At 44.1% G+C, this 18,976-nt stretch overlaps 1 protein-coding gene across 1 annotated transcript in view; it reads right to left on the bottom strand.

Annotated features, from left to right (window-relative positions):
* ATOSA (atos homolog A) overlaps positions 1-17,583 on the bottom strand; it is a 28,592-nt gene extending 11,009 nt beyond the window's left edge. The window contains exons 1-4 of the mRNA XM_072148198.1: positions 16,650-17,583; positions 3,498-3,682; positions 2,660-2,862; positions 234-359 (exon numbers count right to left, since the gene is read on the bottom strand). Of these exons, the coding sequence (XP_072004299.1) occupies positions 234-359; positions 2,660-2,862; positions 3,498-3,682; positions 16,650-16,698 (563 nt within the window). The 5' untranslated portion in view covers positions 16,699-17,583. The remainder of the gene's footprint in view (positions 1-233; positions 360-2,659; positions 2,863-3,497; positions 3,683-16,649) is intronic.
* Between the last annotated feature and the right edge of the window lie 1,393 nt (positions 17,584-18,976).

Below are 18,976 nucleotides of genomic sequence, written 5' to 3'. Positions count from 1 at the left end.
ATTGGGAACTACCGTAATTGCCTAAATCAGCATTTAACAAGTTGAGAAAACTAGGGATTGCCCAAGCTAGATGAACACTAAGATAGCAGGAGAGAAGCGATAAGGTGGTCACATAGATAACCTGCCCCCATCCACTATCCAGACACGAGAACGTAGCAGGGGAATCTACATGTAAAGGAGTCGTTTGCTTATGGATGTGATAAAGTGCTGTCTAGTTTAACATCTCAGCTCACCGGTAGATAATGTTACGGGGTACAGCTCCATGAGAGACACTTAACCACGCGCTTAACTGAGAAAAGAAAACAAATGAACGGACAGCCAACAGAAGGGTCTTCTCTTCAATAAACCGGTCTCCACTCCTAGAAAATAAAGGCAAAATATTTAGTAAAAGCAAAAATCTTGGCTTGTGGAATGTGAAGCAATGAAATATTTTCAGAGTTTATAAAGCCATTTCTCAAAGGAAAGTTACCACTGGTAGCGGTATTCACCCTAAATGCTGTTGGGTAGCTTTCAGCAGAGTGAATACAGCTATAAGTTTATTAACAATCAAGTGCAAGTTCTCCAGGGGGCGTCAGAGTCCTCTGGTCTAAATGGCTCGTACTTTTAAACACCCCCTGGAGCACTTCTCTCCCTACTCACTCTGCTTGCCGAAGTCACATGGCAGTACAGAGCATGTAAAATGTTCCACCTTAAAATTAAGCTACAAATAATCATCTATTGTCCTCTTCATCCTCATCCCAGCGCGGTTTTCTTTAATCTTGCCACATCAGGATCGCCTGAAAAAAAGACTTCTAAAAGACAGCTCTGAGCGATGTCCGGTGTTCTGGTCTGCTAATTATTCACGCCTCAGTGACGTCACCTCCCTCCCCAAAATGGGAGAGGAGGTTTCCATCATGCAGGAGGCCTGAATAATTAGCAGCCAGGAGCGTTGAACATCGCACACCCACGTTCTGGGTAGCTTTTTAAAAGTTTTTTTTTTTTCGGTGATCCCTGCATTGCGATTGGGATTAAGAGGACTTAAAATTTAAAGCTTAAACTTTACTGGTGGTTTAGTGGTAGTTTTCCTTTAAAGGACATCTAACATATTCACTGATGGTAGATGATTCCTACTCACCTCCCAGACTCACCCCCCTGTGCTGGAATATTAGTTTGTTCTGAGCTGGAATGGCTCCATTTTTAATAAAATGACTCGTTTATAATATTCAAATTAGCCTGCAGATTTAATGTATTCAAACCCCCAGTCCTGTGTTGTCTGCCTGGCATTGCCTACTGAGCTTGCAGAGAGTCAGCGAGGGCACCAACTCTCTGCAAATCTTGCGCATGTATGACAATTATATTCCTTAAGCAGTCACATTGCTACCCAACCGGCCGCGCAAGGAATGTAATCTTTGTGCATTGGTGAGATTCGCAGAGAGCCGATGACATCACTACAAGCTCTGTAGGCGGTGCCAGGTGGGACAACTAAGGACCAGGGGTGTGCATAAAATTCTGGTGAAGTATTAGCACCTGTCCAATTTGAATATAGAAGTGCTTTTTTATAACAAGCAAAGATGGGGAGGGGAGCACTAATCATCCACCATCAGTGAACCTGATGGTTGATGTGCTTTAAAGTAGTAAATATGCCATCAGGAAACAAAGAAGTTTCCAGTATCTTTATGACATATTTCTTCTAGCACACGATTATGGGGCCACAATCTTACTGGAGAGGTTATTTACTTTACAGCAACTACATACTACTCGTACATGAAGTCTGAAGTGAACTCTATGGAAATGTTCTGTACAAGCTGTGACCAGTGAAGATGTCACTGTACTGGGAGTGGAGGATGTGACCCGTCCTCACCACCTGCTAGTCTAGAAAGCTACTTTCACATCTGCGTTAGACACTTTGCATCTAAGAGCCAGCAAAAATGACACAAAATGTAAAGATACCGAGGTGCCAAGTGATCTCTGCAGAACAGGCAGTCCCAGCTGCTGTGAGGCTTTCAACCAGTTGTGTAAACAGCAGGATAATATATAGTCATGATATATATTTTATTTAAATAGGGATAGTGAAGTGGAAAATAGAATGGATTTCTAGAAAAGAAACCTACTTAAGAAGGGGTTGGCCACTATTAAGAAACTTTACAGGGCAAGTAAAAGATCCTAATAGGGTCACCCATATAGTACTTCCTGTTTAACTCCTAACGACCAGGCCCTTTTTTCATTTGACGTCGATCTAAGCCTACATGTGACATAGTAATTTCATTTTATTATTGGGGGGGGGGGGGGCTCTAGGGCTCCAAAATGCCTTATTCTGGCCATGCCCACATCAAATCTTTTTCTATGATAATCAATCCCTGAAGTGACGGTCAAAAGTTAGTTGGGTTGTCAATACGGTTCACAAATCCAACATTTTGGGTTCTTGGATTAGTTATATGCAGGTTGCCGCTTGATTATATCTTCAGAATTAAATATAATGGATAAAATGTTCAGAGATGTAGCATAAGACACAATGGGCATTTAATGGCATAATACCACATGCGTAAATTTCTGGTGATGCCTGGCACTAAAAAGAAAATCCAAAATGGAGGAACAAAGGGGGTAATGCATGCAGAAAGACCTCCAAGAACAATGTCAGCTGTTTACTCCAGGAAAGACTGGTCAGGAAAAGGAAACCTACTGTCTGGGGACTGGCTCCAGGGTCCACCTCTCCAGTAAGAGGGCATCTTGTTTCATTGCAGGATCGTTCAAGTCATTCCCGTCTGCGCCAGATGCTTCGTCACTATAGCAACAGTCTGGTAGCAGCATCACCTCAACCATGATAGGAATATTATTCCTCCACAACAGGGTCACCTCAGACCTAGTTTTCCTAGCTTGTCGACACTGAAAAAGAAAACATGCAATTTACAATGTGCAATACACAATCTGACTAGTGAAGCCTAGCCGATACCACACAATGACCCCCTTTTAGGCAGATCATTCTGTTTGATAGAGATAGCGGTGTAATATAGTTTGGTATGGTCTATGACCTTCTATTAAAGGGGATTTCCTTCCTGCATTTGTCTGTAGAGACAGTTCAGCATGGTTTGTGCACTTTATGGCAGCTGAAATACATGGGCGGCAGTTGACAAGTGTCTGCTCAGTCTTCAGGGAGTGGTGGATACATTCATCTTACCATGAATAGTTATTTGGGATCTTTAAAAAAAAGTTATGATCAAATAAAAATAATGTAACCACAAGGAAGGGGGTGGGCAGAATAGGTTTATGCAAATTTTTTTTTTTTTTATAGATGACAAGAATTGTACTTTCCATAAAACATGTCCCTGGTGTGAGCCCATTAGCCTTGAATGTTAAAAAATAAAATGCAATGCAAACTTGCATAGGAAAATGAATAAAAAGGCTGACTATAGCCCCAGGAATATATATAGGTAGAGAATATTTAACCGTTTATCGGTTAAGTCTGTTAAAAATGTATTGTAATGAATTGAGTTTTTGTAATGAATTGAAAGGACACTTACCTGCAGCACCTTATCACAGCATTCATGCTTATTGGCCACAGGCTGACTAGACTGTGCTGGAGGGCAATGGAGACCTTCTGTCCTGCCTTTCACTGAATGCTCAGGAGTGCGACCCTCTGTTATCAGCAAAGCCAGGTACACCAAAAAATCCTCAGCTTCATACTCAAAGAACTCATCCATCGAGTCTACAAGAAAAGCAGAACATATAAACCGTTAAGTCAGTATGCGGCAAGGGAAATTCAATAGGATCAAACACTATTAAACCAACAAAAGCAGGACTTTTCCATTCTTATTCTGCCATAGCAAGATCTGCCAGAAACACCCTCTAATATATTCCTGGCATTACTACCAGAGGGATGTGTGCAGAACATCTGGTATTACTTCACCTATACTTAGCAGGGCCAAAGAGCTACACATGAAAACCGGATCTACAAACCAACGTCAAAAGGTCTTGTCGGTAAACCTTAAAAGATGGTGGAATAAACACCTGTGATTAAAAGGGCCATTTAAGAGAAAAAACCCACACACCCCAGATGAGGATTTGTTAAAGGAAATCCACTATCAAAATCAAGCATAATAAACCAGGGACACACTGGCAGATCCAAGCAGTGACTGTAAACTTCATAGATTTGTTATCCTAGGCCTTCTAAAAAACTACTTTTAGAATTAAACTAGAGCACTTGTAGCTCATTAGTATGAGGCTTGATTTTGAAGCTTTACAGGATCTTACTACATGTTTTATCTTATATGCACTTCAACAATTATGACAAATCCAAAAAAAAAAAAAAAAAAAAAAAACCCACACACTTGTCTCCTAAAATATGTCCGATCTAGACAACCTTGAGCCAGTAGCCTTTCAGTAACCCTCCAATACCTAGCAATGTGAACCTTTCTAGGATTGCTGCAAGATCTTGGACCTTTATCTGATCATGGAGAGAAAAGGGACACAAATAACACAATGAATGGTTAAAATGTTTCTTCTTAGCTTGTTAATGTTATGCATACCGAGACCCTGCTGTAGAATCATTTGTTTCTTTATGAAAAAGAAGAATTCATAAGAGAAGTACAGAGATGTCATTGTGCTGATCCAGGCCGGGGCACATACAGTAACAATCACCAGTACATGAAGCGACAGCTGGCAGGATGGCTCACACATTACAGGGTGCCTCGTCCTATGGCTGGATACAATGTAACTCATCTCTTTGTTGCAGCAGAACCATTATGACAACATTTGTATCAAAATGCTTATTTCACTGCAATGCCTCAAACTCTGGCTAGAGAAATTATGGAATGAATAACAGAGCATGGTGGTATAAACCTGACACATGATAGCATCATTCATCCCACACAGGGCACGATCCACAGACTGGTGTAACTGGGAGGCAGAACATTGTAGATATGAGTCACATTACAGCAGGGATCCTGGAAACCCCAACCTCACTAAGGCCTCATAATATGCTCCCTCACATGTACCTATTGGCACTAGGTGTCCTGCTATAGAAAGCCTACTCAGGAGACCCAATCCGTCCATATAGCCACTCCTATAGCCCCCACAGAAGTGCTGAAGTAATCACTGAAACCAAGTCATTCGCAAAGAGAGCCAGTATCTCGCCCCATAATTAAAGGCTGTCTGATCTCACAAGATTATACTGAATAAGGCTGTCACAGATATTAAGGATTCATAGTATATTGTACAAGATGAAATGATGAGCCATGATCACGTCACATAAGCCGCCATGCTTTGGGATTATATACGCATCCCACTAAATGCTGACCATTTCATTATCTTATTCATAGAGCTTTACAGGACACTTACTAGCATCATTAACTACAGCCAACCTGAAAAGAGGGGATAGGAAGTATAATCAGACACCGGGTCATATAAGAGATGATGGGGATTGGGGTGTTAATCCTGTGAATGACCAGGGTGTACGTGTAGCTCTATGGAAATGTAAAGGACAGCTTTCCACACAGTCACATCCTTTCCCAAGCCTTGGCCGAATTTCATGGGAGAAGCTCTGGAATATGGCAAGCCTTCTGTTACCGCAGCTCATATAGACGTCTCACTGTAAATCACATTATGGAGCACTTTACCAGTCCCCCATTATACACACAGACCTTGTGTAAAATCCTGTACGTGCTTGTTTAACCCATCTGTTACCGCAGGGGGCTACTATATATTTCTAGAGCTGCCTGTGGATTAACCCTTTCTGCGAGAAAACAGATGGCTACTTCTACTGTAAAGATATTTTCACTTCTGCACATTCAGAACAGGTTCAGTGTGAAAACAGATGGCGCTTATACGTTTCCACAAGGACACTTGTTAGACGGAGGCAAGTAGGAGAAAGTGTCCTGTGAAAGGGCTGGTGGGGGCACGGCACAAGGAATCAGGGCTGAAATACAAGCCCTGTTAGTGGCACACACACTATATAAAGACTATTCAGCATGGATTATGGAGGAAGGCCCTCTCACCACAGAGCTACTGATCACATCTATGACAACTTTGTTTGCTATACTCCAAGTGTGAGATAACCTAAACACCTAGCTGTCAATCTTATGACTAAGCCTATTTGTCAGAATAGGAGGACATCACATGGCAAGGGAGGGGGAAAATTGATGAATCCTAAATATTATGCCATTTTGTCATACAAAACAGTGGCCAAAATCCTTCTAGAACACTTAGGCTAGCTGTACATGGTGCACTATGCACGCAGCATCACACATAGGACGCACAGCATGTCACTTTTCACTGCAGATTCATGTGGAATTTAACCATTGCTGTGAGAAACGAACAACATACTGTCACATCATACCAAGCACATATGAGATGCATCTGTATAAAGGGATGGCGGAATAGGGCATTGTGGGATTCAGGATGCAGACAGTACACAGACACTAGTAGGAGGTAAAAAGGAAATGAGCTGCAAAGTGTAGCTGAAGGGAAAGATAATGGAAATGCAAGTTCTACTGAGAAGAGAAATTACTTAAACAGGGCAAAGAGGTATTAACCTCCGAAGCTGCACTAATTCTCCAGTGGAGATTAGAGAGCAGCGCGTCCAATAATTGTGGATACTAGACATGGAAGAGAAGTGAAGTAATTAATCCAGTCATTTTATTCCCTCAGGTACTTCCACCACTGGGAACAGGAATACTGGAAGCCACAGACACTAATCGAAAATCTATCAATCATGAGATTTGTCCACATGGATCTACAAGAGATTTTACATCAAAGTCATGGATTGTTGGGCGTGAGGAGGAGTTCCTAAACCGCTCTCCATTTAGGAGCTCAGCTTTTAGCTGTGTAACACATGTACAAAATGGCTGAACAAAGATAGCTTTCTGGCAGGGCCTTGTTCTCTTCTTCCTGGGTTAAGGACCATTTATCTATCAAAGACTGAAGGAAAACAATCAAAATCCATCATGATAAACCAGGGACACTTACTCATAGATCCAGGCACCGGGACTGTGGTTATCTTCTTATATATTTGTTATCCATGGCCTCCTTTCTAAAATCTACTTTTAAAATTATGCTTATGAGCCTGAGGGGCTCTGGGAGGGGCACAGAGCCCCTCAGTGAGGTCTTAGAGCAGGTATACCCTCCCCCTGCACTTTTGCCACTGCCAGATTACACAGGCAGAGGGTGAAGGGAAAGAGCAGGGGGAGGGGAGACATGTTCTGCTCCTTGTATCAACAATTGAAAAGACATCACTGAGGGGCTCTGGAAACTATCCCCATAGCCATTAGTACAATTTTTAAAAGGAAGCCATGGATAAGAAATATAAAAACATAACCAAAGTCACAGTACCTGGAGCAATCAGTAAGTGTCTCTGGTTTATCATAATGGACGATTTTCTTTAAAGGAAACCTACCACTTGAAGTGGCAGGTTTCCGATGGCAATACCGAGCACCAGCTCAGGGTGAGCTGGTGCCGGAGCTTATTTTATTTAGTGTTTTAAACCGCGGTATCGCGGTTTAAAACACTTTTTAAACTTTATAGCCGGCGCAGGGAGGTACGCGCTCGGCGCTTACCATGCGCGCGGCTCTCATTCACTTCCTATGTAGCCGCGCGCACGGTAAGCGCCGAGCGCATACCTCCCTGCGCCGGCTATAAAGTTTAAAAAGTGTTTTAAACCGCGATACCGCGGTTTAAAACACTAACTAAAATAAGCTCCAGCACCAGCTCACCCTGAGTTGGTGCTCGGTATTGCCATCAGAAACCTGCCACTTCAAGTGGTAGGTTTCCTTTAAATGAAATTATTGTCAAAATCCAGCACGGGGCACTTACTCAGATCCAGGCACTGACTGTGGTAATCTTATTTGTTATCCATGGCCTCCCACCTTCTAAAAGTTATGCCAATGAGCCAGAAGAGCTACCCTAGCCCTTCCATGTTGTAGGTACACAGGGCGTTAGTGTGAAAGGGAACCCGCCCATCCCCCGCCTCCCATAGTGTGTGCACTGCTGCTGAGATAATAGGAAGTGCAGGGGGAGGGAGAGCATGAGACATGCTGACTCATTAGCATAATTTAAAGAGTTTCTTTTAGAAGGAAGGAGGCCATGGATAACAAATAGCAACATTACCACAGTCAGTGTCTGGATCTATGACCAAGTGTCCATGGTTTATCATGATGGATTTTGATGGTAGATTCCCTTCAATAAAATTTTACATTTTCAAGTATACATTTTAGAAGAGTTGTTTCGTTATATACTTTGGGCCCCTGAGGTCTACACAGTCTCACCACACTGACCTGACCACTCAGCTTTCTGTAGAGGGGATGGGTGCTCACCCCCTCCCTCTACCCGGCCGTGTGCTACAGGACAGGTGAGCACACAGCTATGTGCAAGGAGCCTAAGGCCGAATGCTTAACAGCCTGCAAACAGGGCAAGGTTTGTGGCACGTTTCAGTTGGTTGAAGATGGAGGAAGTGGACCTGCTGTATAAATTTGCAATGGGGCCTCCCAGATGGGTGTACTCACCACACCAGGACCGTGCCTAATAGAAATCAATTGCGACCATGCCGCGGGGGAGCATATACTGTTGACACATCATGGCTGAGCCTCTGTATACCATCAGAGACTGGAGTGACTGGAGGCAAGGTGCTGCATCAGAGCAGCAAGTACAGCGGGTACAGAAAGTATTTAGACCCCCTCTACATTTTCACTTTACTGTATTTCTTTGCAGCTGATTGGGAGGATCAAAAAAATTCATTAATATACATTATGTACCCCATCGTGACAGAAATGATTAATAAATTGGCAAAAATATCTACAAGAAAAACTGAAATATAACAGTCATAAGTATTCAGCTCCTTTGCTCAGTACCGATTAGAGGCACCTTTGGAGCTAGTACAGCCATGAGTCTTCTTGGGAATGATGAGGGAAGTTTCACCCCTGGATTAATATTTTATCCATAGACATCTATGGGACCATGATTTGCTACAACTGATTTCATATAGAAATTCTTATGTTCACTTGAAAAGGAGATAAAACCCCCAAATATTAGACAGCCCACCCTAGAAGTGTATAGGATAATATGTATACTATGAATAGAGGTTCTACTCAATCATATTTACTAGATTATTATCTTATAACACCTTCCCCAGAGTAATACGTGTACACAGGCCATGGGCTGCCCCTGTCAAGCTGCTGTGCCCTGATTTTGCAGTATGTGCCAGATCCCCCATTTAGGCTGGATGAGCAGCACTGAGCAGCTGTGAGTTCCCTTCATGGCTGAGCCAAGGGCAGCGGCCCCAAACGACCTGCAATAAATAACTTCTTTGTTCCCTTCTAAATATAAAAGCAGTCTGACCACAACTTGCCAATACAGCCATAATATTTTAGGATTATTTTCTATAACCAGGATAGAATTGAGGTAGATGGTTTTTGTAAGACTAACTAGTTTCTACTGACAGCTGAAAGCAGCAGTGTTATACATGAGGTTATCTTTCTGACTCCACCTTCAGCATCATCTCTAATCCAGCTAAGTAGTCGGCACAGAGCGGCACTTACATACCAGTTCTAGCTAGTTTGCTTAACCACATCCACAAAGGTAGGAAGATTTCTTCACTGCAACGCTTATTCCCATCATCACACGTGCCTCCAGGATTCATAGGGTCGTGATCACATAGGAGGAAAGCCCTGGAGCTTGGAAAGTCAGCTATTCAGAGATCTGGGAAAGCTGGGTGACATTATGGGCTACGTAGCAGTAAATATATTGGTCATCAGCCAGCTTTCCTAGATAAATCCATAAAGATGGAGCCAAATAATTAAATAGAACAGGGAGAAGTTTGGAGAAAAGTTAGGTTTCTCCTGGTCCCGATGTAGGTGTCAGAATCTGAAAGTCATTGACATAAAAGCCTGGCTGTGTGTATGCGGGAAGTTTCCAGCACAACACAAAAGTACTTGGGAAGAAAGTCGCTTTATCGTTACTAGCAAAGACGGAAAGAACTGGGCAGAGGTTCATGCTTAGTCTGCCACAGATGTGAACACGGCCTCTGTCAAAAATGGCAGACAGATTAATAAAGCCTGACCTAAAAATTACTGAATGCTGCAATATTCTGTCTAGCCTGTAAGTTGTAGTCAGCATGTCTGCTCCAGTGGGTCCATGGCTATACAAAAGATACCCCCATATAATGTAGGCATCGCACTGGGCACTTTTCTAGCAGCACAAAATCAGCTGTGATTTTAGTTTAAAATTTGTTGCATCTTTTGTATTAGTATATTGGACTGCATCATTATATTTATAGGTTTTCTTATTTGTTACAAAAACAGAGTTGTAACTTACACCAAATATACAACATCCAAAGGCAAGTCTTCTGGTATAGATATACCAGGCTAAAGTAAGACTTGTGTTATAATCACAATGTTAGGCCTGCGGCACACGTGGCGTTTTGAACCCGTTTTTGGGCAGTTTTTAAGCAGTCCGTTAAAAAAATGCAGGCGTTTTTGAAAAAGCATCTGTTTTTGACCCTTCCTCATAATTGACCACAGCTATGGTTTCTACGGCCAAATGTTAAGAGTTTGTAAGCCAAAAAATTCAGAGCAGGTCCTATTACTTCCAGTGTCAGACGGCGTTTATTGTGCTCATCGGCACGTGAGCAAAACGTCACACGCCAATGATAGAAAGGCTGCAGACAGACCACCGGTCCATTGTTTCCATCCGAGATATACACACACAATAATAAATTGGCCCTTAAATTAAGTTTTTATTTCTATGTATGGATAATATCAGTAGGGAACCCGTATGTATGCACTGACTACACACCTTTGTTGTGTTACCATAGTACATAACATGAGAGGAGCTCAGCAACTTCTGCTCCAAGACACTGCAGCCGCTCACACAGGAGGCAGAGGGAAAAATGCACATAGCAACAGGGGGAGGCGTGTGATTGGTCAGAGCGTGTCCTCACACACACAGGCCGCAATGGTTTCCTGCTCCTCTGGCTGCCAGCGAGTGTTTGTGTTTCTCCTCCCGTGAACTCAGCTGTATTTGCTCCACTTCAGATTATCAGGCAGGAACATCCACGAAATAATAAACACGTGAGAGCAGTGACCAAAGAGCACCGAGCCCTCATACAATCCACTGCCATGTGCAGCAAGGAGAATAAGGCCCCATTCACATCTGCCTCACTGACAGGACTTGTGCTTCATTTCCCAGAAAGTCCTAGGGAAACATTCACTGTGTCCCTTCATAAAGGAGTAGCATATCCTAGCAGTGCAGGTTGTGTTACATGCAGGGAGGCACAGTCTGCTATGAAGCCATTTTATAGAATGTATGTAGATGGGAAGTAGCTTATGTAGATCTACTATAGGAAGAAACGTATAGTGTATGTATAGCTTAGTCTCGTCTGTAGTTGTGGATTATAATACAGGTGGTTTGGGTGGTAGCCCGAGGCTCATGGCCACTCAAATCACTCACCATATTTTATACAGAGAAGGACATTCACCCATGAAATCATCATACATCTGTTCCTGTTTTCAATACACATGAGCCCAGGAGCCATTTCAGGACCTTTGAAGGTCTTCCAAAGGTCCTGAAACCACAGATTGAAAGCAGGCAAGAGGGACACATCCTCAATTCCCCAAGAAGCTTGATCCTAGTACTCAATCCGCCTCAGACTGTGTACTACACAAATTAATCCTTCAAATTAGAACATGGACTATTCCCAAATTAACCACACACTACAAATTCCAAGGGGTCCCATGCATTACACTACACAGGAGAGGAGCAGGGCCCCATAGCAGACTTCTAAATGGGGCCTCCCTAACCCCTCACAAAATATAAATGTATAAAAACATTTATACACTTACAGATCCATCCCAGGACATGCTGACCACATGGGGGGGGGGGGGGGAGTACACAGCAAGAATTAGAGATGAGATCCCAAGTCCTGTTAGGCTGTCCCGTATGCTGTATAATGTGGAAGATGTGCACGTGTAATACGTATATAATGGTGTACATTTTCCATTCTTTAGTGTGTCAGGTCAGGGGCACTGCAGGCCACATAGTAGCTGCAATGACAGCTACTTGCTGTAGTTAGGCCCCTGGAGAGGAGTATAATATTGGACTGGACTACGAGAACTAGTGCCCAATCTACGTTCAACACCATGCTGGCCGCTGGTATGAGAAAAGGGACCTCTGTTCTACTATCGGCGACCAGGACCCCTCTCTTACAAACGTTATATTCTGTAGAAAGGACATAACAAATATACTTGGGAGACCCCCATTAAATTTCAGTCATGGCCTTTCAAGCCTTATTCATTTCTCCAAAATTAATGGGACAACTTTTCATGTAGTAAATGGGTGTGTGACAACACCAATATTACAGATGTTCCCATTAACTTTTCTTGTTAATAGGAAAATATCACACAGTTGAGGAATACACACCAAGGTGAACATAATCAGCAACATCACACGTTGCACTTCAATCGATTTTGTGTTTTACATTGTTAAAAGGCGAAACGTGTTGCCACTTATAAAACACATATGTGGTTGCTTTAAAAGCCCTTGAAAGTTTCAAAATGCAATCCAAATGCATCATGTGGACGAGGCCTAAGGCATTTCATGGGCGCACACAAAGGAATCGCCATGTGAGCACCGATCACGTACCGAGGACAGATGAGAAACCCCCAGAGCTGTAAACTCTGGCAGGAATACAAGCGTAGGCAGTCAGCTTACACACAGAACTTAGCCATGTGCATGAGCCTATGGAAATACAGGGGGACGTGTGCTGGCTGATAACTAACACGAGCCTCCTAAGTACACTCATGTGCACGTGGCCTAATTATGTTTAGTCAAAGCCCAAAAGATTTTGCCAACTTCAAAGGAGCCATCACTGTCCAATTTTAGCGTCTCATCTGCCCCAGATTAAAAAGCTAAATCTGTATGACTTCATAATTTTTTTTTTTTTTTTTTTTTTATAAAAGAACCGATATGTACACATATGCAAAGAATTAGGGGACAAGACACAGATAAAAGATGAGAGGACAGAGATACTGCTTATTTACATAGTCAGGGTTTCTTGCAAGGTGAGGACTAACCCCCAACTCTGTTACGAGCCATGTTAGAACAATGGATAATCTTTATTGATGGTGTTCTCATATGTATCTGGGCACTTTCAGCTCCTTGAACTAGAGAGTTTGTGTATGCAAAGATAAACTATATGCTGTAATGTGCAAATAGGTTTTTTTACATGGCCAATGTATGCCAAAGGGCACCCTGCCTGTATGTGGGACAAGAGTCAACCTGGATCACACAAGTACAGAGTCTTTTGTTAAACTAGAAATTAACATCCATGCACAAGCTTGTAAGTGACACTTTGCCATATTTTTTATTTCATTGTAGCAGGATTTCAATAAATAAAATATTGGTGATAATAACAATCAAGTGTAGACACTGCAGGTATACGAGTGACATCGGAAAATGACTGCCTGGGCTGTGTGGGGTAGAGCTCCAGCCAGCCCCTGTCCTCTCACATGAAACCTTTTGTACACTTGGATAGGACAAACCTACTCTGAATGTTTTTATCTATCTGTACAGATCCTTCCGAGCACAAAATCCAATTGTACCATCAGAATCAGTGACCTACTGGCTACCGCTGTGCGCTCCGCTCATTGACGTCACATAGTAACAAATTTATCTGCAGACACACAAGACTCTGGGAAGTCAGGCACAGAACAACGAAAAAGTAACATGTGGCCGTCATAAAACTTCTGACCGGCTTATGCAACCCTCCTCTGTTTCAGTGTAAACAGCAGTGCAAGCAACAAGGGTTTAGTTACCAAAGGGCAGCATCTACCAACACTGACTAACCTGAAAACCTACACAACGCTTAACAGGAATCCTTGAAGATCAAAACACAAGGTCTGAGCTATTTTCAGCATATCTATGTCAAATATGCAGGCTGATGGAAAGAAAACAGTTCAGAGTAATCTCCAAGTAGGGGGGAGGAGGTGGGATCAGCTGAGAGAAGAGTCCTGCCTATAGGGTGGCCCTAAGGAGAGCAAAACAACAATCCTTTATAAGAGAACACGGCTATGTATACAGAGGGAATAAACTCCTACACATAAATACATGGCCAAACAGCCCCAATAATAGACCATAAATGTTCAGGACCCGAGAGATCCTAAAGAAGTGCTCAAACAATGGGAATTATAAATTAGTGTGTGACAACACAGCAACTTCACAATCCCTGGGCTAAAGCACTAGTGTCAACAAGTCTGCCCTCTTTTAGAATCCCCTTAAAGGGTCTTTCCAGGCTTTTTCATTAGATAACTGATTAACAGATGACCGACACCACCACTCATCAGCTGAGCGCCTCCACGTTATGGACAGATCTTGTCATGGCCATAGTGATAAACAGATATTAGGTGAGAGTTTCATGTGTTATACCCCCCTCAAATGACCAATTAACTGACCTATCCTATGGCTAAGCCATTGGAAACCCTTTAACTAATATTCCCTCCTATGACAGGGGTCTCCTTTAATAGCATGATGGTATATTTCCAGGACCTCCATTGATACTGAGAATTAAGGGGTCACCGTTCTAGCTGAAGACCACATACCCTGCTCACAGGCACAGGGATAAATCACCAATACTGTCCCTTTATTTTCAGGATTGGAGAGGGTAATAGAGGTCTCTCTACATCTAATTACACATTTCTGACATACGTCATGCTGACATCTGCCATTCCCCTCCAACAACCACTGTTCTTCTAAAATTGTTTATCAATCCTCCAATGTAACAATCCAGGATGCCATTTTGGCATTTCGGAGATTACCTTCTATGGGTTATTAGGCCGCACTGAATCCTGTACTGGTCTTGATCTGCGAGCAGCAGTGGCATGAGTTGCCTGGCACACAGCATAGGAAATAACTGCCAGACACTGTATATGTTGGTGCTATACAACAAACAAGAAACCTAGTTTATTCCCCTTAAATTATGAGCAGATCCCCATCTAAAAACCAAAAAACAGCACCCTGGTCTCCCATGATGCAAACCTGCAGATTTTACCAAGGTCCAAACCATAAGGAGCCCTGTGAACCTACTGTGGGTGCCACATACACTCCACATATGCAGCTGTCTAGCACCTAAAACACCACAAAAGTTTAGGTTTTTGCTACTTGAACTACGTTATTAAAAAATATCGTTACAAGGAGAAGATCACAAGGCGTCCTTCTGTTAGGACAACAGTTTTTTTTTCTTTAAACATAATCTGAAAACAACCTATCAGAAACTGTTCAATTTCCCTATAGTGCCTCCACAGGAAAAATTAGGTATTACTCAATTCCTATTCCATTATGCTGCCATATTGTTGAGGGACAAAACCTCCATAGAAACCAAGATACACAGAAGTCCAAGCCCTGGCCAAGTCATGGTTTCCGGATCACATATTAGATGCATTGTGAGTCTAAGTCAGTCTGCCGGTCACGTGGGGCACCCAGTGCCTGACCAGAGCCAAATAAAACAAAATGAGCAATTTACCCCCACACATGGAGAGAAACTATAAATAACAGAAGAAAAAAAAATATATAAAACTTCAACTTGGAATACCCTAAAGTGGGCAAGCCCTTAATAAACACAGGGAAGGTAAACCAGACTAAAACATCAACACTCTCCAGCCGCTGCCTAATATAGGCCACAATTATTAGGTCACAAAGTTTACATGTTCTGGTCGCATTACACGGAACATTTATAGACCTACACTATTTATAAGTTGTTCTAAATAAGTCCAGAGGAAATGCTGGGCTGCGGCACCAGCGGACCCGAGACAGGCTGTACTCCAGCCCATGTTCTTACTGTTCTGGTACTATTCACACTAGATACGGTACCCTCTTTATGGCCCAATACTGTCCATTGTCATCTAGAAGTAACAATGATGTAATGGAATGCATCCATAGACAAAGGGGGTCCGCCCGCACTATAGAAATACTAAAGTCATGCCAACCTCTTCATAAGTCATTGTTTACCACCCCGTAACAGTCCACTTCAGTCTCAGTCACGCGAGACCCTCCAGTGTAAACATAAGAGGGTTATTTATGGAGTGGAAGATTGGGGAGATACACAACTTTTTACTGGTGTAACGTGAGCTCGCTCCACTCCAGACAAGCTTGCTTTTGTACAGATCAGCTGCTCCTCAGAATACTACACAACCTGCCAGCTCAGCTATTCATTGGCTTAACTCTTCGCTGCCTGACGACTTAATCACAAGTAATTTGACACCCGCTGAAGAAAAGCCTGCCTGTTCTGGGGAACCTGGAGTGATAGGGAGAAGGACACTAATCACTACAATGTGTGCCCCGATTGTACAACCCACTGCACCCCTATAGTCACATTAATAGAAGACAAAGGAGGCACTGAGGGCTCATAATACAGCGTCACCCCATAAGTGTGTGTAACAAAGAGGATAGTAGGTGCCATATTGCCATCTGAGCCATACAATGGAGCAGACACAAGGAGATGTGTGATGAGACAGTAGGTGCCAGTACTGGGTGCAGAAACCATTGCTATATACAGTGCCCAGACAAAGGGAAGGATGGAGCCTGTGGCCCAGGTGCCCACCACCTCCTGGCATATGTCACTGACCCACAGGTGTAGACATGCCCCTGTACTGTGGCCCAAAGGTCAACCTGTAGAAGACACACACGGGGGTTACCTCTGTCCGGCTTCATCCTGTCGGCGGCGCTGTCACACGAGGATCTCATGGGGGTGCCGGGTCCTCTTTATGAGCAGAGCACTGGAGGGCTGCCACCTGACTGTCCCTGTGCCCACACTATTTATAAACTGCCCTCAGCATCACACAGACTGGAGGAAGCTGTGCGATCAGCGGGTGACTCACCCGATAGGGTCACCGCCAGGCGTCTGCTGAGTGCCTACAAGGCGGACCCTGCCATGTACACAGCTGATTGCTGCCCCCTCCCCCTCCTCCTCCCCCCTGCCAGGTCACAGCTGACACATTGTCACTCCACGATAATCGATAAGTCACTGAGGATCGCAGCGATCTGGTCGGTGACTGCCCTCCACCCGAGCTAGTCCCTCTGCCATCCTTACAGCAACATGGACGCTACATCCCCCGCTACATGGACGCCCGGCTCTGCCCAATGCCCTCCCAAGGCTCCATCCGCTGCACCATCTCCCCGGGCCCCCGGCCTCCTCTCCCCGCGGCCTCAGTGCGTAGGACCACTGGCCGGACCATGGGCTCCCTGCCGGGACATGGCAAGTTACGGAGCACTCGGGAGGCTGCACTCATCAACTTGTCCCGGGTGAGGCTGCCGGAGCGTGTGTGGTGGAGCCGCTGTCACCCCGCTGACCCCGACACCCTCCTCCTCCTCCTCACGGTCTCCCGACTGTCACAACACTGTCTACACTGCGGCCCGGCGGGTCACGTGTCCCGACAACAGCCAATCCACTGTCGTCACTTCCTTCTGCTCTTGAGTCTCTGCCAGGAACCGCGTTGCCGTGGTAACGAGCCGGTGAGAATCCTCCGGTGCTGAGAAGAGTCTCCGCCCCTCCCGGTGCTGGCACCTAGTGCCGAGCACACAGCCCTCGCCCTGTATACGCGTACAGTGTACGCATCCGCCGTGCACCAATGCCTTTATACACACAGCAGATACGTGCGGGGGATTGCGCATGCGCGCTGCTGGGGCTGGATGGCTGCACACACACACAGCTGCTGCCCCGCACCTCAGGGCATTGTCATGCTAATGTGCGGGATTCACAGGCATGCAAATCCCGGGGCAATGCTGAGGTGCCCGGCAAGGGCCTCCTATTGATTCCCTAGTCTGCACATTCCTGGCAATTGTTCTCCACCTAAACCTATTTTACCAGTAAGGCAATGGTTAATAAAGCAGGAAAGATGCTATCATGTTACCTCCCATATATACCTTACACATAAATTATTCTGGAGTAGACTGTCTTGTGTATTACACAGTTATTTTTCCAAAAACCGTTTACATTGGCGATGAGGTATTATTTTGGGATGAGCCCCCATAGCATCTGCCTCTATGGGAGTTACAGAAGCAGCTGTGTACCACCTCAGGGAGAGGAATCAGGGCCATCCGCAGCTCAGAAGAGATGGAAATATCCTTTTAGGCTGGTAAAGGATATGACAATGAAAAACAACACATAATCCCTATGGGTGCGTTCACACCTTTAGATTTTCAGCTGCAGTTTTTGATGTCCAAGCTAGAATTGGAGGAACAGCTTTTCTCAATGATATGTTCTCATCTATTACTATCCAACCCTGATTCTGAATGTGTGATTGCACCCTCTTTGTTTGTTAAAGGGGTTTTGGGGGTTAGGGTGCTGTCAAAAATAACACTTTATCTGCGTATAGAGGTGGAATCAAAGCACACATGGGCGCGTCACAATCTGATCCCATAGGCATTTCTTTGGAAACAGATGCGACAGATGCGACATTTAGACCATACAAGACACCGGGTTCTAGTTACGGATCACATGCATGTCTATATAAACCCATATGCAATCGGGCTGTGGCACACCATCTGTGCACTTTGATTACATTCCTAAACAGTCAAAGTGCTACATGTGACAGAACCCTTAAGGCCGCGGTCACACATACCGCTAGGCGTCCGTTCATAACCCGACGCTAGCGCACAGGGGGACGGTCCTCGGCCCGAACGCACTTGCATCTCCAGAGAAACGCATGCGATCGGCTTCATCCTTGGCCAGACTGCTTCCACAGAATTGAGTTATTGCATTTGGTAGTTGCTGGGACTCACCCTCACCTTTACATTAAACATTTATGCACTCTAGCATCTCGGTGAACATCTATCCACATTGCTTGCAAGAGGAAATTCAACAGAGATTTTTGAGTGAAAAGTATATTATAAGGAGGACGATAAGAGCCACAGTATGTGGTGTAAGAAACTGCTCTCCTATAGCATATGTAATGTTTCTTGTAGTCACCTGTGCTGATCTATGACATTTTTTTTAAATGTCATTGACCATTTAAAGAGAGGT

The sequence above is a fragment of the Engystomops pustulosus genome, chromosome 4 (assembly GCF_040894005.1).
Source record: "Engystomops pustulosus chromosome 4, aEngPut4.maternal, whole genome shotgun sequence".
Taxonomy (NCBI): domain Eukaryota; kingdom Metazoa; phylum Chordata; class Amphibia; order Anura; family Leptodactylidae; genus Engystomops; species Engystomops pustulosus.
Note: the sequence above shows the minus strand (reverse complement) of the source record. Positions and strands in the feature narration are given on the sequence as shown.